This window comes from Oryzias latipes, chromosome 13 (assembly GCF_002234675.1).
Source record: "Oryzias latipes chromosome 13, ASM223467v1".
NCBI lineage: Eukaryota > Metazoa > Chordata > Actinopteri > Beloniformes > Adrianichthyidae > Oryzias > Oryzias latipes.
In genome coordinates this window covers 12,651,608-12,671,300 of record NC_019871.2, presented here as the reverse complement: position 1 = coordinate 12,671,300, position 19,693 = coordinate 12,651,608, and the positions used below count along the sequence as shown (strand labels likewise).

At 38.1% G+C, this 19,693-nt stretch overlaps 2 protein-coding genes across 2 annotated transcripts; both read left to right on the top strand.

The window, feature by feature from the left end:
• Positions 1 to 7,959: 7,959 nt before the first annotated feature.
• LOC101174520 (extracellular calcium-sensing receptor-like) lies at positions 7,960 to 12,039 on the top strand. The gene is made up of 6 exons (XM_023961858.1): positions 7,960 to 8,135; positions 8,214 to 8,502; positions 8,662 to 9,468; positions 9,552 to 9,779; positions 10,292 to 10,415; positions 11,111 to 12,039. The coding sequence occupies exons 1-6, from the start codon at positions 7,960 to 7,962 to the stop codon at positions 12,037 to 12,039; spliced, it is 2,553 nt and encodes an 850-aa protein (XP_023817626.1).
• Positions 12,040 to 14,094: 2,055 nt separating this feature from the next.
• LOC111948491 (extracellular calcium-sensing receptor-like) lies at positions 14,095 to 17,665 on the top strand. The gene is made up of 6 exons (XM_023961857.1): positions 14,095 to 14,281; positions 14,353 to 14,641; positions 14,858 to 15,664; positions 15,748 to 15,975; positions 16,258 to 16,381; positions 16,755 to 17,665. Exons 1-6 carry the CDS (start codon positions 14,106 to 14,108, stop codon positions 17,663 to 17,665), a joined length of 2,535 nt encoding a protein of 844 aa, XP_023817625.1. The 5' UTR covers positions 14,095 to 14,105.
• The last annotated feature ends 2,028 nt before the right edge of the window (positions 17,666 to 19,693 follow it).

Here is a 19,693-nt window from a genome sequence, read left to right as displayed (position 1 = left end):
AGAGTCACTTGTACTGTCATATAAAGTTAAACAGTAATGTTCTGTAAATAAAATAAATATAAAAAAAAGACTTTGTTTTTGTGATTATCCTTGTCAGGGCCGCAGAGACTGTTGGTTTTTAAAGGAAGGCTTAAGACCTACCTTTTTAATCTAGCTTTAGGTTGACATTTAGGAACTTATTTGATATTTTTTGTTCTATTTTTACCAATTTGATATATGTGTAAGTGTATATATTTTTTTATTTTTACTCATTTATTTTTTATTTATTTATTATCTATTTATTTATGTTAATGTATTTATTCACATTTGCCATTTTATATTCATATGATGGTTTATACAGTATATGTTCTTATTTGTTTTTTTGTTTTAAATCTATTTTAACTTTTACTTTTTTTATTTTTCATTTTAGTTGTAACTTCAGTGTTTTCCTCAGAGTGATGGCGAACCAGTAGAACAAAATTATTCTTGCACATTTTTTCTACGGAAATACAGTAGTCGACAAGTCATGGCCAACACTTACTACTTTCACACCAATTGTGTGCCCATTATAAATGCCTCACAATACACTCATATGCACAGGGATGGTCGTTATTATCATGATGTCCCTCAAGGTGGCCTCACAAACCTCAAGGTAACTGCAAGACACACCTGCACTCCCTTTAATATGCACACCTTTCTATGACCCTCCACAGCAAGCCAAAAATACCCTACAGGTGCATGTGACTAAGATTTTACTTGATAAAGAGAGAATCAGAGAGTTGAACATTTCTTTAACCAAAAAAATTATTTGGTTGTACACTTGAAATCAGCAACCTTTTCCATCAGCCACATTTGACATCCTAAATTTTTAAACAGTAAAGCAGCTTTCTGTGTGCCTCTGCAAATTATTTAAAATTATTCTATTCATTAGGTTACTTCCGGTTAATTTTTGGGTGTGGGTTTTTATGTAAATAGTTGTGTTTGATGATATTATAAAGGACTTCTTAAACAAAAGGTTGTTTTTTTTTCAATAATTTATTTTCATTTTCAAGTGTACAAAATCAAACAGGCAAAACAAACAGTTCAGGTGCTCTTTAGACCATTACAATACAGAATGTAAAAATGCAAGTAAATAAACAATTGCCAGTTACATTCCATTCAATATTTATTTAAAAGGCCGTCCAAATAGGACATAAAGAGAAGAAAGAAAAATGCAGTCCCAACACAGAGATAAATAATTTCAACTTTCTTTAAGTGATTTAGAAATGGTGTCCAGAGTTTATAGTGAACATTAACTGAGGCAGTCCTGAAATGGTGAATTTTTTTCCATGTGGATGAGAGATAGCATGTCAGTGAGCCACACTTTAAAGTATGGAGAAGCCGCAGAATTCCACTCTCGCAAAATTTGTCTTTTTGCAATCATCAACCCAAGTTCTAGTGGCTGCTGCATTATAGTTGGGATAGCTCTTGTACGTAAGCAGCCAAAAATGGCATGCTCTGCACCGGGTGTAATAAAGCAACCATAGGCTTTGGAATACCAGTCAAATATTCTGTTCCAGAAGTCAGCCAATGAGGGACAAGACCAAAAAGCATGAGCCAATGTGCCTTCAGATATTTTACATCTATCACAAATGGGAGTAACTGAAGGATATATTTTGTCCAACCGTACTTTGGAGTAGTGGAGCCGATGAATGATTTTAAATTGTATGAGTTGGTGTCTGCTGTTAACTTCTTAAACAAAAGTTAATGCAAATATAAAACGTCTTAATCTTAAAAAAACAAAAAAAAAAACGGCATAAACCTTTACCAAAAAACACACACGATGCCCCCAACACCCCACCCCCCGCACCCAGTTTAAGGTAACATAAACTGCTATATGATTAGCACGCTGAATATGAATACAAACTTGGATTGATGCTAATGTTTAGCAATGAAGCAATGATTAAGTCTTCATCAAAGTACCACACTAAAATAAATAGGTGTTTCTAGTTTATTACAGATCCTTTTTGCATATTTTGTTACAAATATACGGAGCCTTTGTCCTGACATTACGATATTAAAATATATCTTGTTCCCACAGATTAATATCTTGTTCCCTCAGATTAATATCTCGTTCGTACGAAATACTATTCCGTTCCCACAAGATACTTTTCCGTTCCCACAAGATACTATTGCGTTCCCTCGAAATACTAGCCCGTTCCCTCGAAATGATTAACTCGTGCGAACGCAATAATTAATCTGTTCGAACGCAATAATTATTCACGTCATAAGTCATTCACCACGCGGATATGCTCTCTGTACGCCGACGAAAAGCCGCTTTCAGCGGTAACTTCCGTGTCTCTGTGACCCACATTCGTTCAAAAAAGGAACATGAAAAACAAAATGATCACTTTATCACTGTCTCAATGAATATAAGAAAAATATCAAAAGATTTATGATAACTAGGCTGCTTTGTCATACGATAGCTCCTGCTAGGCTACTGCTAGCTCCGCCGCAGAGCTCTTTGATCTATGCCGGCATTTGGGCAACTGGCTGGTCGGTTGACAGACAGACAGCTGATATTGTAGTTTAGGGTCGAATTGGAATAATAATTCAATTCAATTCAATTCAATTTTATTTGTATAGCCCAAAATCACAACAACAGTCGTCTCGATGGGCTTCGAAGTAAAACATGAACTTAAAAGGATCACGAATACAAAGAGTTCAATAGGAAAATACTAAAATGAACTAACAAACTGACTATGCTATACTGGCATCCCTGCCCTTGGACCCCCCCTTCGCGGTAAGGAAAAACTCCCAAAAATAACGGATTCCGGAAAAAACGAAGAAACCTCAGGGGTGCCCACATGAAGGAGGGATCCTCCCCCAGGACGGACAGGCGATTTACCAGAACTCTTAGAGAAGAATTAACTTATCTAAATCTATAATAACATATATAAAAGTCCAGCAGACGAGCTTCATCCAGCCGTGGTTGTGGGGACAGTCAAAGGCGCGAGTCGAGCCAGAGACAGGAACCACAACCAGGTGTAGGAGCAGGAGCAGAGACGAGGTACTTGGTCAGGTACAGAGCAGAGACGAGCCAGAGATGAGCCAGAGGCAGGATCCACAGCCAGGTGTAGGAGCAGGAGCAAAGGCGAGGTAGACGGTCAGCAACTGGAGCACGGATGAGCCAACTGGAGTCTGGAAGCACTCCCACTCCCCAGGAGGGGAGAGGAAAAGAGGGACAATACATGAATCGCACTGTACCAAACAGAGGCATGGAGAACTAAATGATAAATTATGATCAAGAATAGAGGAGAGGAAGGGTAGAAGTAGAAAAGAAAAGAGGACAGAACCCCAGTGCACCATAGTTACCCCAGCTTCAACTTAGCAGCCTTTTAAAAGAAATAATTATTAAGTTTAATTTAAACAAATTAACATTAAGTTAAGTAATCTCTAAATACTAACTAGTCTGACAATAAGCCTGTCCAAAGAGGAATGTTTTCAGTCTAACTTTGAATGTAGAAACTGAGTCGGCCTCTCTTACATGAGCTGGGAGCTTATTCCATAAGACAGGGGCTTGGTGGCTAAACACTCTACCTCCAACCGTACTTTTACTAATTCTAGGAACCACAAGCAGTCCTGCATTTTGCGAGCGAAGTGTTCTCATTGGATAGTATGGGACTATGAGGTCCTTAATATAGGATGGGGCCATTCCATGTAAGGCCCTATAGGTTAACAGGAGGATCTTCAACTTGATTCTGGAATCAACTGGGAGCCAATGGAGCGAAACTAACACAGGAGTGATGTGATCTCTTCTGCTAATTCCTGCTAACAATCTTGCTGCTGCGTTCTGAACAAGCTGGAGACTTCTTAAGGAACTCTTAGGACACGCTGCTAACAAGGAGTTACAGTAATCCAGCCTCGACGTAACAAATGCATGGATGAGTTTTTCAGCATCACTCTTAGAAAGTATATTTCTGATCTTAGCAATATTCCACAAGTGAAAAAAGGCAGTTCTACACGCCTGAGATATGTGAGCCTTAAATGATAAATCCTGGTCAAATAAAACCCAGTTTCTAACTGTGGAATTGGGGGCTATACTTATGCCATCCAGGGAGACTATCTGAGCAGACAGAGTATCTCTGAGGTTTTTAGGACCTAGTATAATGACCTCAGTTTTTTCTGGGTTCAAGAGGAGGTAATTAATTGTCATCCAGGTCTTGATGTCACTGATGCAGGCGTTCAGTTTCTCTATCTGGTCATTCTGGTCAGGCTTCATGGATAAATACAACTGCGTATCGTCGGCATAACAATGAAAATTAATGCTGTGTTTTCTGATTATGTTTCCTAGGGGTAGCATATAAAGCGTAAACAGGATCGGTCCCAAGACTGAGCCCTGTGGGACTCCATAGTTGACTCGAGTGCACTGAGAGGAATGGCCATTTACATTAACGAACTGATACCTATCGGACAGATAGGATTTAAACCACTGGAGAGCAGATCCTCTGATCCCTATGTCCTGCTCTAATCTATGGAGTAAAATACTGTGGTCGATGGTGTCAAAGGCTGCACTGAGGTCCAACAGGACCAGAATAGAAAGTAGACCCTTTTCTGAGGCCAATAACAAGTCATTAGAAACTCTAACTAGTGCAGTTTCCGTACTGTGGTGGGGTCTAACCCCCGACTGAAAGTCTTCAAAGTGGCTGTTGTCCTGTAGGTGGCAGTAAAGCTGCTTAACTACAACTCTTTCTAGGATTTTAGAAATAAAGGGGAGGTTTGATATTGGTCTATAGTTGGCCAAGATGCTAGGATCCAAACTGGGCTTTTTCAGAAGAGGTTTAAAAACTGCATATTTAAAAGACTGTGGCACGTAACCCGTTTCCAGAGAGGCATTTATCATTGTTAATATGGGATCATTAATTAGGGGAAAAGTTTCTTTAAAAAGTCTAGTGGGAATTGGGTCTAACAGACACGTTGAGGATTTGGAGGACGTAATAATTGATGTTATTTCCGCTTGATCCACAGCAGTGAAGCAGTCTAATGTTACAGAGGTTTCTATAGATGCCTCCATTTCTACCGCTTCAGCCTGTTCTGGGCTGATAGTAGGAATAACTTGATTTAACTTATGTCTAATATTTGAGATTTTACTATCGAAAAATGTAAGAAAATCATCAGAGCTTAGAGAAACAGGAACATGTGGTTCTACTGAGCTCTGACTGCGAGTTAATTTAGCAATAGTGCTAAAAAGAAATCTTGGGTTGTTTCCATTCTCTGATATTAAGGTTGAATAGTACTGGCTTCTAGCTCTACGCAGAGCTTTTTTATAATTTAATAGGCAATGTTTCCAGATATCCAGAGACTGCTCTGACCCGGAGCGGCGCCATTCTCTTTCCAACTTACGGGTTTCTTGTTTAAGAGAACGTGTTTCAGCGTTAAACCACGGTGCTACTCGGTTTTGTCTAATGAACTTAGGTTTCAAGGGGGCAACAACATCGAGTGTACTCCTGAGGGCTTGTAAGGCATCATTAACAAAGTGGTCATTTATACTAGGACTGATGCTATGGGAGCTGGACTCAGAGTATTTTCTCAGAATATCACTAAGTACTGGCTGAACTGCGTGTTTAAACTCAGACACAGAACGGTCAGTTAAGGTTCTTCTAAGCTGTTTCTTATTCACTGGGGCAGAAGGATGTTCCAGTGTAAACTGGAAGGTAATCATAAAGTGATCAGAAATGATGAATAATGAATGATGAATAATGATGAATAATATTCAGGACTTGTATTTTATTAACTTTAGCAGTCAGTCGCTTTACACTCGAAGGCTATTAGGCTACATGCAAACTAACTAGCCGATCATGTATCCTGTTATTAATTTACGTCATAGATTTACAGCCCATAACTTCACATTTCTGTCTGTGTGTGTCTCATCAAATTGCATTGAAGACACGAAGGATGTTTAGAGAACAGATTTATTTATTTTAAAAAGCACAAAAGCATCCATCATATTCACGTTCATTCACATCATCCTGATGGTACGCCCTCAGTCCGTCATCTTGCTGCAAAAGCCGCTTCCTGCCGCTACTTCCGTGTCTCTATGAGCATTGAATAGGGGTAAAAATAAAAGCAAGAATGGTCGATCTGTTATTGTCTTGATGAAATTCTGAAAAATATCATATTAAGCTGGCTGCTCCGCCTAATGCACTTACCTTTAGGTCGTAGCATAACAACAAGAGCAGTACGTCACGTTTCCCAGAATGCTTTGCGGTCAATCATTGGTCTTGTTGTTACACCTGGGTTACAGGGACACGGTGATTGGCCAATGATGAATAACGTGAATAATTATTGCATTCGAACGCATTAATTATTGCGTTTGAACGCAATAATTATTGCGTTCGCACGAGTTAATCATTTCGAGGGAACGGGATAGTATTTCGAGGGAATGCAATAGTATCTTGTGGGACGGAATAGTATTTCGTACGAACGAGAAATTAATCTGAGGAAACAAGATATTAATCTGTGGGAACAAGATATATTTTAATATCTTAATGTCAGGACAAGGGCTCCGTACAAATAAATAAAATTTACGCCAAAGTTTATTTAAAGATAACCTGGAATAAGATACAACTCTGATTAAATGATTAAATAAATAATTAAATGATTAATTTAATTATTTGCACAAAAGGCTATTACATCTTTATTGGCCATGTAAGATTTCATATCTCCTTTGTGCTAACTTTAGGGCAGGAACTTATGATAACAGATAGTTTTTTACATTTAATAAATATTATGTGTATTTTTTTGATAGAATGAAATCAAAAGCATAAGGTTTTTCATCACGAGCACATTTTTTTAAATCTGACTACACCGTCTTAAAGTCCCACTCTGATCATCTTTTGATATTGTAAAGCGTTCGCAGGAGTCTTTTAATTGTGATTATACCATTTTTTACCAACATTAAAAAATGTTTCATTTTCTGGGACATAGTTTCTTCAGAGCCTCGGGAACTCGTGGGTGGAACTGTTAGTGCAGAGTAAGCCTATACCCTTTCCCATCATCTACGTGTCTTCATGCCCTCTCGCTTGTTTACAGCCCCTCCCACCACTAACCAAACATTACAAAAATGGTGAGCAATATTGGACCTATCCAGCTGTACAGTTTTGAGCTAGCTAAAAACAAGAATCAATAAATACAAAGTAGGAAAACAAAGACATACATCCAGCTATTTGTCTGCAAATGGATCTATCAGAATGGAGCAGAGCAGGGAGCTTATGGCTTTACTTTTTGAACAGCCTTAATGCGTCTGCTCCTGCTATGACTATTTTAATTAAGAAATACTCACAAATGCAACTTTAAGATTTAATTTTGTTATATGTGTCCTCCATCATAAGAAAAATCCCAAAGGAACATGTTAAAAGCATCATAATCACATTTTTTTTAAATCAGGCATAAGTGCATGTGTTACTTCAAAATCCATCCGTTTTTGTTTTATATTTGTTTATATATATTGATTTTAAGTCATAATTTGAGTCATTTAGAGTTGCTTAATCTAGTGGATGCTTGGTTCATTTAAACCAATACATTACTTGAGTCCCCCAGGCCATGAACTGATGGAACATTTTATGTCAAAGCCTAAAAATCGATTGCTTTATTAATTACTGCAAGTAAATCTACACTTTTAAAGATAACATTGAAAACATTTTTAAATATGAAGAACCACAGTGTGATTCAAAAAAACTCAACAATAGCCTTTACAAGAATGAATCATACAGTTCATTGGCGACTGAAGGCGTGTCTCTAGAATGTGTGCACCCATATGTTAGTAGATAAATGTAAGTGTTTGCCAAAGGCAGCTCAGAAAGCCTCAGTCTTCAACTTCTGTAGAAACTATATATTTATCTGCAAATAGAAGGATATGTTTTTTGAGACATGAGATTAGAAGATCTTAAACAATTGGTAAACATGTATGTCTATATATTTGTAATGTCATTGTTGGTAGTTATGGAAATCTTAGCAGAAGACGACTCTGCTGTCTGTGAAATGCTGGGTAGCCCTGAGTTTCCCTTGCTGTCTAAGTCTGGAGATATCATTATTGGAGGAGCTTTTTCCGTGCACTCTCAAATAGTAGCGTCTTCATTCTCCTTGAGTGATGCTCCAGATCCTCTGATTTGCACCAGGTATTGGCTTATTGTTTTCTTTTAGAATAGATACTTGGTTAAAAAAAAGATCAGCATAAATTTAAATTCTTTTCACAGATTGAACTTCAGAGAATTCCGTTTTGCTCAGACAATGATTTTTGCCATTGAGGAGATCAACAAAAGTAGCTCTTTACTGCCGAACATCTCAGTTGGTTATAAAATATTTGACAGCTGTGGTTCAACACTTCCTTCAACACGTGCAGCCATGGGTCTCATTAATGGACAGGAAAGAAGTTTTGGAAAAACCTGCTCTGGTCACTCAACTGTTCATGTTATCGTTGGAACATCTGAGTCCTCTTCAACCCTCGTCTTGTCACAAATTGCTGGAATTTTCCAAATACCAGTGGTAAATATGCATTTTGCTATTTTACTAATTCAAATCAGGCACTTCGTGTCAACAGGTTTTTTATGAATAGGTTTGGCAATATTTATTTTTTTATCTCTGGTATAGGTAAAATGTTGATCAAAGTCTGTCTAGTATCTTTCATTGTGTTTTTTCATTCAGATCAGCCACTTTTCCACATGTGCATGTCTCAGTAACAGAAAGGAGCACCCCTCCTTCTTCAGAACCATCCCCAGTGACTACTATCAGAGCAGGGCACTGGCTCAGCTGGTAAAGTACTTTGGATGGACATGGGTCGGTGCAGTCAGAAGTGACAATGACTATGGCAATAATGGAATGGCAACATTCATTGAAGCTGCAACCAAGGAGGGGATTTGTGTTGAATACTCTGAGGCCATAGCAAGAACTGCTTCCAAAGAGCAAGTTGAGAGGGTGGTCAGAGTAATCAGTAGAGGCACTGCAAGAGTTTTAATTGCCTTTCTGTCATATGATGAGATGGATGCTTTACTTGAGGCAGCTTTGAGTCAGAACCTCACTGGGTTACAGTGGGTGGGAAGTGAATCCTGGATCACTGCTCATCATTTGGCTACTATGAAATACTCAGGTATTCTTTATGGGTCCATAGGCTTTGCCATAAAGAAGGCAAAAATAGCAGGTTTGCAGGATTTTCTTTTACAGGTTCACCCAAGTCAGGACCCTCAGAACCACATACTGAAGGAGTTCTGGGAAGAAACCTTTGGCTGCAGTTTTCAGTCAGGTTTGCAAGACACAAAGCAGTGCTCTGGATCTGAGAGACTACGTGACATTAAAAATCCTTTCACAGATGTGTCAGAGCTGCGAATATCCAATAATGTATACAAAGCTGTATATGCTGTAGCTCATGCAATGCACAGCATGTTAAAATGTGGAGAAAACAGTGAAACAGTCAACGCGTCATGTACCTTGAAAAGCATTTTACAGCCTAAAGAAGTAAGAGGCTTACTTTGTAAAAAGCTATAACTATCTAGAAATATTCAACCTTACATTAGTCTCGTATTTTTGTGTTTTAACAGGTGGTGAAACACATCCAGGATGTGAATTTTTCTCTTGAGTCAGGAGAGAAAGTGTATTTTGATGAAAGAGGAGATCCTGCAGCAACCTATCAGCTGGTGAACTGGCAAAGGAACCCAGCAGGAGACATTGTGTTTGTGGTTGTTGGAAGTTATGATGCTTCACTACAAAACGGAAAAGAATTTACCATGAATGGACTTAACATTACATGGGTTACAGAATCCTTTGAGGTATTATCATCTAAGATGATTAAATACATTTAAGACTTGGGCCTACATTTGTAAATTGCTCTTCTTTCAACTTTCGTCTTTATAATTCCTTCATTAAGATTAATAGGAAATAACATGATGCAGTGCTTAGGGTGTAAGCAGAGCATTGTGACATATTGATCATACAGAAAAAATACAAGCACCATGGAAAACAGGACAAATAATTATGAACTATAAAGTCTGTCACTTTAGGAATTCAAACAATCATTATTGTAATTATCTGGTCATTTTGGCCTTTTTAATAATCCAATGTATATGCCATGTAAAATATTTTTGTTGCTCTTGTTAAAATGTTTGATTGTATATATGGGCTATTATACAAAGTTTTTCTTCTAATGTACAGTGATGTGCACATATAGGTCATTAATAACTACACAACTCCTTACATTTTGTTGCCATGTTAATGTTACACATCATCTTGTCTCAGATATCTGCATCAGAAAAAATGCTGAAATGTTTTTTTACTGTCACAGAGGCCAGTTTCTGTCTGCAGTGAGAGCTGTCCACCTGGTTTCCGACAGGCTATAATTAAAGGAAAACCCATCTGCTGCTTCTCCTGCATCACCTGTGCTGCTGGAGAGATCAGTAACTGCACCAGTGAGTTCATGCTACCACACTTCTTACTTTAATTTTGGGTTACTGCATTACTATAAATTGATTTATTATTTAGAAAATTATTGGTTACATCATAATCTAGATTTTCTTTTATGTTGTATTCACCCAAAGTATGAATATGTCCTATCATTTGGACAGTTGATGTACGTTTTTTTAAGGCAGAACATTTGCACTTATACATTCCCATTGATACATACCTTCCCCCTGGATCTATAGAATATGAGGACCTTTATTACAGATGATTCTTCTGTTCAAGACTTTTACCAATACATAATAGTTTCCATTTGTATTAATGCAAATGGAAGTTCTTGGGAATACAACGGCAATATGACAGGAAAAAGACTCGCTACAATCCTCTTCCATATCAACAAACATCTTGGGTTAAAAAAATAAAGACTATACCATCTTATAAAGAAAGCAGATCTCTGTATCAAACAGAGATCTGCTTTTTATGCAACAAAAAGTTGCATAAAAACTTAAACTCTTAAAAAAGACCAAGAACGAAAGATAGCATCTTATATAACAACTCTCTCTCTCTCTCTCTCTCTCTCTCTCTATATATATATATATATATATATTTATATATATATATATATAATTGCTAGCCATTTACAAGTTTAATTAAATCTTTTCATTCACACCATTAAATATTTTTATGTTTTATTTTTTCCAAGCAGATTCTGCAGAGTGTTCTCCGTGTCCACTGGAGTACTGGTCAAATGAAGATCATAACAAGTGTGTTCCAAAGGTCCTTGAGTTCCTATCTTATGAAGAGACAATGGGCACCCTCCTCACTGCTTTCTCTTTGTTTGGAGCGGGTCTAACGCTTGTTGTGTCTTTTGTCTTCTTTTGGTTCCGTCACACACCTCTGGTCAAAGCCAGTAACTCTGAGCTGAGCTTCCTCTTGCTATTCTCCTTGACTTTGTGTTTCTTGTGTTCTCTGACCTTCATTGGCCGGCCCACTGACTGGTCCTGCATGCTTCGCCATGTAGCATTTGGCATAGCCTTTGCCTTGTGTATTTCATGTATTCTGACTAAAACTATTACAGTAGTGATAGCCTTTAAAGCAAGAACACCAGCCAACACAGTTCCTCAGTGTTTGGCTTCACATCAGAGAATGGGTGTTGTTGGAGGTACTTTTCTGCAGGTGTTGGTTTGTGTTGTATGGTTAGCTCTGGCTCCACCATTTCCACACAAAATTACAATGTATGCAGCTGAAAGGATTATTCTAGAATGTAACTTAGGTTCATCTATCGGGTTTTGGGTTGTGTTAGGGTATATCGGACTTCTGGCGGTGTTATGTCTGATCCTTGCCTTTTTAGCCCGAAAGCTGCCTGACAATTTTAATGAAGCAAAATTCATCACATTCAGCATGTTGATATTCAGTGCAGTCTGGGTCACATTTATCCCAGCATATGTGAGTTCTCCTGGAAAATTCACTGTAGCTGTAGAAATCTTTGCAATTCTGGCCTCAAGCTTTGGATTGCTTTTCTGTATATTTGCTCCCAAATGTTACATTTTACTTCTAAAGCCAGAGAGGAATACTAAAAATCACATAATGGGGAGAGATCTGCAAAAAAAACAATTAAGTGAAAATGATAAGTAAGTTTCCTTTTAGTTAAATTGGCTTATTCAATTACCCGATTATCGTCTCACTGGTACCAGCTTTAGTGGAAACCAAAAGGTTAAAAAGTGTAGCCTACGTATATTTGTAAAAAAAAAAATATTTAAAATTAATTAAAATTTTTTTTAGTTTCCAAACATTCCATTTAGAGCAACCATGGTTTTGGTTTGTGAAATGTACAGATTGCATTCTGTGAAAAATAAAAATGGAAAACCAAATGAATGTTAATGGTCACTGTACTTTACACAACATGTTCTATTTTCAGAATTTTTTTCTGCAAACAAAAGAGGAAATGTCTTTACAAAAGCATCCAGCAGGTGCCTGTACAGCAGTAGAACAAAGAGACACAAATGAGTTGACGTGAAAAAGGGCTTTTGAGCAGCACGTGGAGCAGGATGCAACTGATATAGCAACTAACATCAATGGAAAGCTAACATACTCACTAGTGTGTGCTAAAACTAACACCCCATTAAAAAAGTCCTATCGAGAGAGGATGGCATACACTTTTTGAGATTGGCAGATGGATGCTTATTGAAAACAGTTCCTAAACGCATGTGGACCTACACTGTCCAAAGGGTCATTGTAGTCCAAAATAGATGATTTATTGGGCAAACATGAAACACCCCTTATCAAATGCTGACAGATAAAGTGGTCTGTACATCTGAACATTAAACGAGGATTAAGGAAAGATCAATTACAAATGTGACCAAGGACATTCTATGTTAGTCTAAAAACATCCTGATTCATTGCTAACAGAGTGTTCGCCCTGAGACTGGAAAGTTGTTAGTTCAAAGCATGACCGAGTCATACCAGAATCTAAGAATGGGACCCAATACCTTACTGCTTCACATTCAGCATTAAGGGGTTAAACTGGGGTGTTAAACAACCAAATGGCTGTGTCACCACTCCCCCAGGGAATAGGTCAAATACTGAGAACAAATTTCACACGTCGAGATGCGTGACAACTCCTAGGACTTTAACTTTGGTGACTTGTTAAACCCTCCTGGTGACTTACTTTCTCAAAGGTGACTGGAAACAAATATGGCAACTTTTGTTGATGTTACTGGATATCTTTCTAGTTTGTGGTGACACAAATTTTAAAGCACTTATTGTTGAGTCGTGTCTCTTCTCACCGGGCAAGAGCAGGTGAGGCTCCACCCACCCCAAAACAACCATTGTATCAAGCAGCATGAGTAGAGCTAAGTGAGGTCCTCCGTCACATTACAAGTGCACATACACTAATAAATCAGATTGTGATTTTAAAGGGTCACAAAACTAATGTATGTTGTCAAGCATGTTAGATATTGCACAGTATGTTGCACTGCAACACGTTATGTCTTCATTAACTTTGCAGCTCAATCTGCATATCAAAGCAGTTCCAACCTATCAGAGTCATTGTGTTCAAAAGAGTAAGTTAATGCTTGGGAAATTACGAGGAATTTTAAATTACTATTTTCTTTCTGAACTCAATAAATAATTGTATGTTTTTTGCAGTTCTAAATAACATTTTAAAGGTTTTACTGACTTTTTGTCTCTCCCACAAAATTAGTATTTATTTTCCTCCAAAGGTGCTGTGCAAACAAATTAGCAAGTCAAACAAATTGTAAAATTAACACTGTCTATAATGTCAACTTCAAAAATTGTTATTATAGACACAAACATTTATTTATATATATATATATATATATATATATATATATATATATATATATATATTTTGCATTAAACACAACCAAAGTGTAATGTCTATGAGTCCTGTTTGTAACATGTAGTATATTAACAACAGCTAAAAATAGCTTTCATTATTATCCTGCCATGATTTGATTGGAGGAACACAGTCTACCTCCGTGATCATGGCTATCTATTAAAGTATAAAGCTCTGTCTCAGGGAGTTTTTTCATTTGGTAAAGATACAAATAGGTATAAATGTCTGCATGCAGCTCAATTTTGGTCAGTGAAGGGTCTGTAGAATATTAGGACCAGTGCATTTGAAATGCATTGTAAACATGTGTTTTTGGATCTCTGTAATGTCACTGATGGTGGTTATTATGGGCATCTTAGCAGAAGAAGAAACAGCTAACTGTGAATTACTGGGTAGCCCTGAACTTCCCTTGCTGTCTAAGTCAGGAGATATTATTATTGGAGGAGCTTTTTCCGTGCACTCTGAAATGGCAGCATCTTCACTCTCCTTAAGTGATGCTCCAGATCCTCTGATTTGCACCAGGTAATAATTTATTTGTTAGGGGTTATTTCATTCTTTCAAGAACAGAGGTGTGTGACACTTTTCTTTTACAGAGTGAACTTCAGAGAATTCCGTTTTGCTCAGACAATGATTTTTGCCATTGAGGAGATCAACAACAGCAGCTCTTTACTGCCGAACATCTCGATTGGTTATAAAATATTTGACAACTGTGGTTCAACACTTCCTTCAACACGTGCAGCCATGGGTCTCATTAATGGACAGGAAAGGAATTTTGGAGAAACCTGTTCTGGTCACTCAAGTGTTCATGCCATTGTTGGAACATCTGAGTCCTCTTCAACCATTGTCTTGTCACAAATTGCTGGAGTTTTCCAAATACCAGTGGTAAATATTTGTATTAGCTTTGTATTTATCAAGTCAGGAACATTAAGATTTATATTCTTTACATATTTTGACATGAAATGTGCAATAACAATCTGCTTTTATAAATGTTAGCAGGTTTTTTATGATTAGGTTTGGCAATATTTATTTGTTCATCTTTGGTAGGTAAAATATTGATCAAAGTGTGTCTGGTATCTTTCATTGTGTTTTCTCTTTCAGATCAGCCACTTTTCCACATGTGCATGTCTCAGTAACAGAAAGGAGCACCCCTCCTTCTTCAGAACCATCCCCAGTGACTACTATCAGAGCAGGGCACTGGCTCAGCTGGTAAAGTACTTTGGATGGACATGGGTCGGTGCAGTCAGAAGTGACAATGACTATGGCAATAATGGAATGGCAACATTCATTGAAGCTGCAACCAAGGAGGGGATTTGTGTTGAATACTCTGAGGCCATAGCAAGAACTGCTTCCAAAGAGCAGGTCGAGAGGGTGGTCAGAGTAATCAGTAGAGGCACTGCAAGAGTTTTAATTGCCTTTCTGGCTCAAAGTGAGATCGATATTTTACTTGAAGAAGCTTTGAGTCAGAACCTTACTGGGTTACAGTGGGTGGGAAGTGAATCCTGGATCACTGCTCATCATTTGGCTACTATGAAATACTCAGGTATTCTTTATGGGTCCATAGGCTTTGCCATAAAGAAGGCAAAAATAGCAGGTTTGCAGGATTTTCTTTTACAGGTTCACCCAAGTCAGGACCCTCAGAACCACATACTGAAGGAGTTCTGGGAAGAAACCTTTGGCTGCAGTTTTCAGTCAAGTTTGCAAGACACAAAGCAGTGCTCTGGATCTGAGAGACTACGTGACATTAAAAATCCTTTCACAGATGTGTCAGAGCTGCGAATATCCAATAATGTATACAAAGCTGTATATGCTGTAGCTCATGCAATGCACAGCATGTTAAAATGTGGAGAAAACAGTGGAGCAGTCAACGCGTCATGTACCTTGAAAAGCATTTTACAGCCTAAAGAAGTAAGAGGCTTACTTTGTAAAAAGCTATAACTATTTAGAAATATTTAACCTTACATTAGTCTCATATTGTTGTGTGTTAACAGGTGGTGAAACACATCCAGGATGTGAATTTTTCTCTTAAGTCTGGAGAGAAAGTGTATTTTGATGAAAGAGGAGATCCTGCAGCAACCTATCAGCTGGTGAACTGGCAAAGGAACCCAGCAGGAGACATTGTGTTTGTGGTTGTTGGAAGTTATGATGCTTCACTACAAAACGGAAAAGAATTTACCATGAATGGACTTAACATTACATGGGTTACAGAATCCTTTGAGGTATCATCACTTAAAACATGCAATAATATTTTGAAATATGTCATTTCTTTTACCCCCCCCCCCCACCTCTTAATTGCAATTATCAGTAAAGTATATCTTTTTGGGAATTTAAAAAATTTAAAACAAAAACAAAAATTGTCATAGTGGCAATTTAATGCTAAACTAATGCCTTTGTCTCCATACCAATCTTTTTTCTATTTTTTTATTTTTATATCTTACCATTATCTTGGCTCAGATATCTAGATCAGAAAAAATACTGTAATGTTTTTCTTACTGTCACAGAGGCCAGTTTCTGTCTGCAGTGAGAGCTGTCCGCCTGGTTTCCGACAGGCTATGATTAAAGGAAAACCCATTTGCTGCTTCACCTGCATCAATTGTGCTCTTGGAGAGATCAGTAACTCCACCAGTGAGTCCAAGTTTTAATGGTTACTTATTATTTTTTATCTTTTTGTCATTTATTTCTTTTAAAGAAATACATATGGAAATTGTAACCCGTCATATATTTATTCCCCCTATATACTATACATGAATGACAACAATACCAAGGGACATTTTACAAAGTTACTGGAGCTTGTCTTAGTTTTTGTCTTGAAAACAATTCCCATCAAGGCGTACTTGGGGGTCAGTCCCCTCATAAATGCTTTGCGGGATAATTTTGAAATTGAAAAAGAATTGCTGCATTGTTAGTGCACTTTTAAAACTTTAAACATGTTTTTTCCTATTTTATAATTTAAAAATATAATGATACTTACTTTTTAACATTTTTTTTTCAAATGCAGACTCTGCAGAGTGTTCTCCGTGTCCACTGGAGTACTGGTCAAATGAAGATCATAACAAGTGTGTTCCAAAGGTCCTTGAGTTCCTATCTTATGAAGAGACAATGGGCACCCTCCTCACTGCTTTCTCTTTGTTTGGAGCGGGTCTAACGCTTGTTGTGTCTTTTGTCTTCTTTTGGTTCCGTCACACACCTCTGGTCAAAGCCAGTAACTCTGAGCTGAGCTTCCTCTTGCTATTCTCCTTGACTTTGTGTTTCTTGTGTTCTCTGACCTTCATTGGCCGGCCCACTGACTGGTCCTGCATGCTTCGCCATGTAGCGTTTGGCATAGCCTTTGCCTTGTGTATTTCATGTATTCTGACTAAAACTATTACAGTAGTGATAGCCTTTAAAGCAAGAACACCAGTAAACACAGTTCCTCAGTGTTTGGCTTCACATCAGAGAATGGGTGTTGTTGGAGGTACTTTTCTGCAGGTGTTGGTTTGTGTTGTATGGTTAGCTCTGGCTCCACCCTTTCCACACAAAAATACAATGTATGCAGCTGAAAGGATTATTCTAGAATGTAACTTAGGTTCATCTATCGGGTTTTGGGTTGTGTTAGGGTATATCGGACTTCTGGCGGTGTTATGTCTGATCCTTGCCTTTTTAGCCCGAAAGCTGCCTGACAATTTTAATGAAGCAAAATTCATCACATTCAGCATGTTGATATTCAGTGCAGTCTGGGTCACATTTATCCCAGCATATGTGAGTTCTCCTGGAAAATTCACTGTAGCTGTAGAAATCTTTGCAATTCTGGCCTCAAGCTTTGGATTGCTTTTTTGTATATTTGCTCCCAAATGTTACATTTTACTACTGAAGCCAGAGAGAAATACTAAAAATCACATAATGGGGAGAGATCTGCAAAAAAAAAATTAAGTGAAAATAACAAGAACGCTCCTTTTAGGTTAAACTGGCTTATCCAATATTAAGACTGATTATCGTCTCACTGGTAGCATTAGTAAAAGCCAACAGCTTTGTAAGAGTAGCCTATCAATATCTGTAGGCATTTTTTTTATTTAAATCAATTTATAGCAAGTTTCCAAACCTTTCATTTAGAGCACCCATTGTTTTGGTTTGTGAAATGTACATATTGCATACTGTGAAAAATAAAAAAAGCAAAACCAAATCAATGTTAATTGTGAATTATTACTATGACTTTTTTCTGTAAACAAAAGTGCAGTTTTTTTTTTACAATAGTATGTCTATGTACCTTTCAGCAGTAAAACAAAGTGACACAAAGAGATTGACATGGAAAGGGGGTTTTGAACAGCACAAGGGACAAGATGCAACCAATATTCAATTCAATTCAATTCAATTTTATTTGTATAGCCCAAAATCACAACAACAGTCGTCTCGATGGGCTTCGAAGTAAAACATGAAATCAAAAGGATCACGAATACAAAGAGTTCAATAGAAAAATACTAAAATGAACTAACAAACTGACTAAGCTATACTGGCATCCCTGCCCTTAGACCCCCCTTCGCGGTAAGGAAAAACTCCCAAAAAAAACGGATTCCGGAAAAAACGAAGAAACCTCAGGGGTGCCCACATGAAGGAGGGATCCTCCCCCAGGACGGACAGGCGATTTACCAGAACTCTTAGAGAAGAATTAACTTATCTAAATCTACAACTACATATATAAAAGTCCAGCAGACGAGCTTCATCCAGCCGTGGTTGTGGGGACAGTCAAAGGCGCGAGTCGAGCCGGAGACAGGAACCACAACCAGGTGTAGGAGCAGGAGCAGAGACGAGGTACTTGGTCAGGTACAGAGCAGAGACGAGCCAGAGATGAGCCAGAGGCAGGATCCACAGCCAGGTGTAGGAGCAGGAGCAAAGGCGAGGTAAACGGTCAGCAACTGGAGCACGGATGAGCCAACTGGAGTCTGGAAGCACTCCCACTCCCCAGGAGGGGAGAGGAAAAGAGGGACAATACATGAATCGCACTGCACCAAACAGAGGCATGGAGAACTAAATGATAAATTATGATCAAGAATAGAGGAGAGGAAGGGTAGAAGTAAAAAAGGAAAGAGGACAGAACCCCGGAGCACCATAGTTACCCCAGCTTCAACTTCTAGCAGCCTTTTAAAAGAAATAGTTATTATTAAGTTTAATTTAAACAAATTACCATTAAGTTAAATAATCTCTGAATACTAACTAGTCTGACAATAAGCCTGTCCAAAGAGGAATGTTTTCAGTCTAGCTTTGAATGTAGAAACTGAGTCGGCCTCTCTTACATGAGCTGGGAGTTTATTCCATAAGACAGGGGCTTGGTGACTAAACGCTCTACCTCCAACCGTACTTTGACTAATTCTAGGAACCACAAGCAGTCCTGCATTTTGCGAGCGAAGTGTTCTCATTGGATGGTAAGGGACTATGAGGTCCTTAATATAGGATGGGGCCATTCCATGTAAGGCCTTATAGGTTAACAGGAGGATCTTGAACTTGATTCTGGAATCAACTGGGAGCCAATGGAGCGAAACTAACACAGGAGTGATGTGATCTCTTCTGCTAGTTCCAGCTAACAATCTAGCTGCTGCGTTCTGAACAAGCTGGAGACTTCTTAAGGAACTCTGAGGACACGCTGCTAACAAGGAGTTACAGTAATCCAGCCTCGACGTAACAAATGCATGGATGTTGAAAAATGTAAGAAAATCATCAGAGCTGAGAGAAACAGGAACATGTGGTTCTACTGAGCTCTGACTGCGAGTTAATTTAGCTATAGTGCTAAAAAGAAATCTTGGATTATTTCCATTCTCTGATATTAAGGTTGAATAGTACTGGCTTCTAGCTCTACGCAGAGCTTTTTTATAATTTAATAGGCTATGTTTCCAGATATCCAGAGACTGCTCTGAACCGGAGTGGCGCCATTGTCTTTCCAACTTACGGGTTTCTTGTTTAAGAGAA

Excerpts from the sequence above, each read along its gene's own strand:
- LOC111948491 (XM_023961857.1), top strand. The coding sequence starts at position 14,106 with ATGGGCATCTTAGCAGAAGAAGAAACAGCTAACTGTGAATTACTGGGT. Across the intron at positions 14,642-14,857 it reads GAGTTTTCCAAATACCAGTG|ATCAGCCACTTTTCCACATG; the intron begins GTAAATATTTGT and ends TTTCTCTTTCAG. Across the intron at positions 16,382-16,754 it reads AGAGATCAGTAACTCCACCA|ACTCTGCAGAGTGTTCTCCG; the intron begins GTGAGTCCAAGT and ends TTTCAAATGCAG.
- LOC101174520 (XM_023961858.1), top strand. The coding sequence starts at position 7,960 with ATGGAAATCTTAGCAGAAGACGACTCTGCTGTCTGTGAAATGCTGGGT. Across the intron at positions 8,136-8,213 it reads GATCCTCTGATTTGCACCAG|ATTGAACTTCAGAGAATTCC; the intron begins GTATTGGCTTAT and ends TTCTTTTCACAG. Across the intron at positions 9,469-9,551 it reads GCATTTTACAGCCTAAAGAA|GTGGTGAAACACATCCAGGA; the intron begins GTAAGAGGCTTA and ends GTGTTTTAACAG.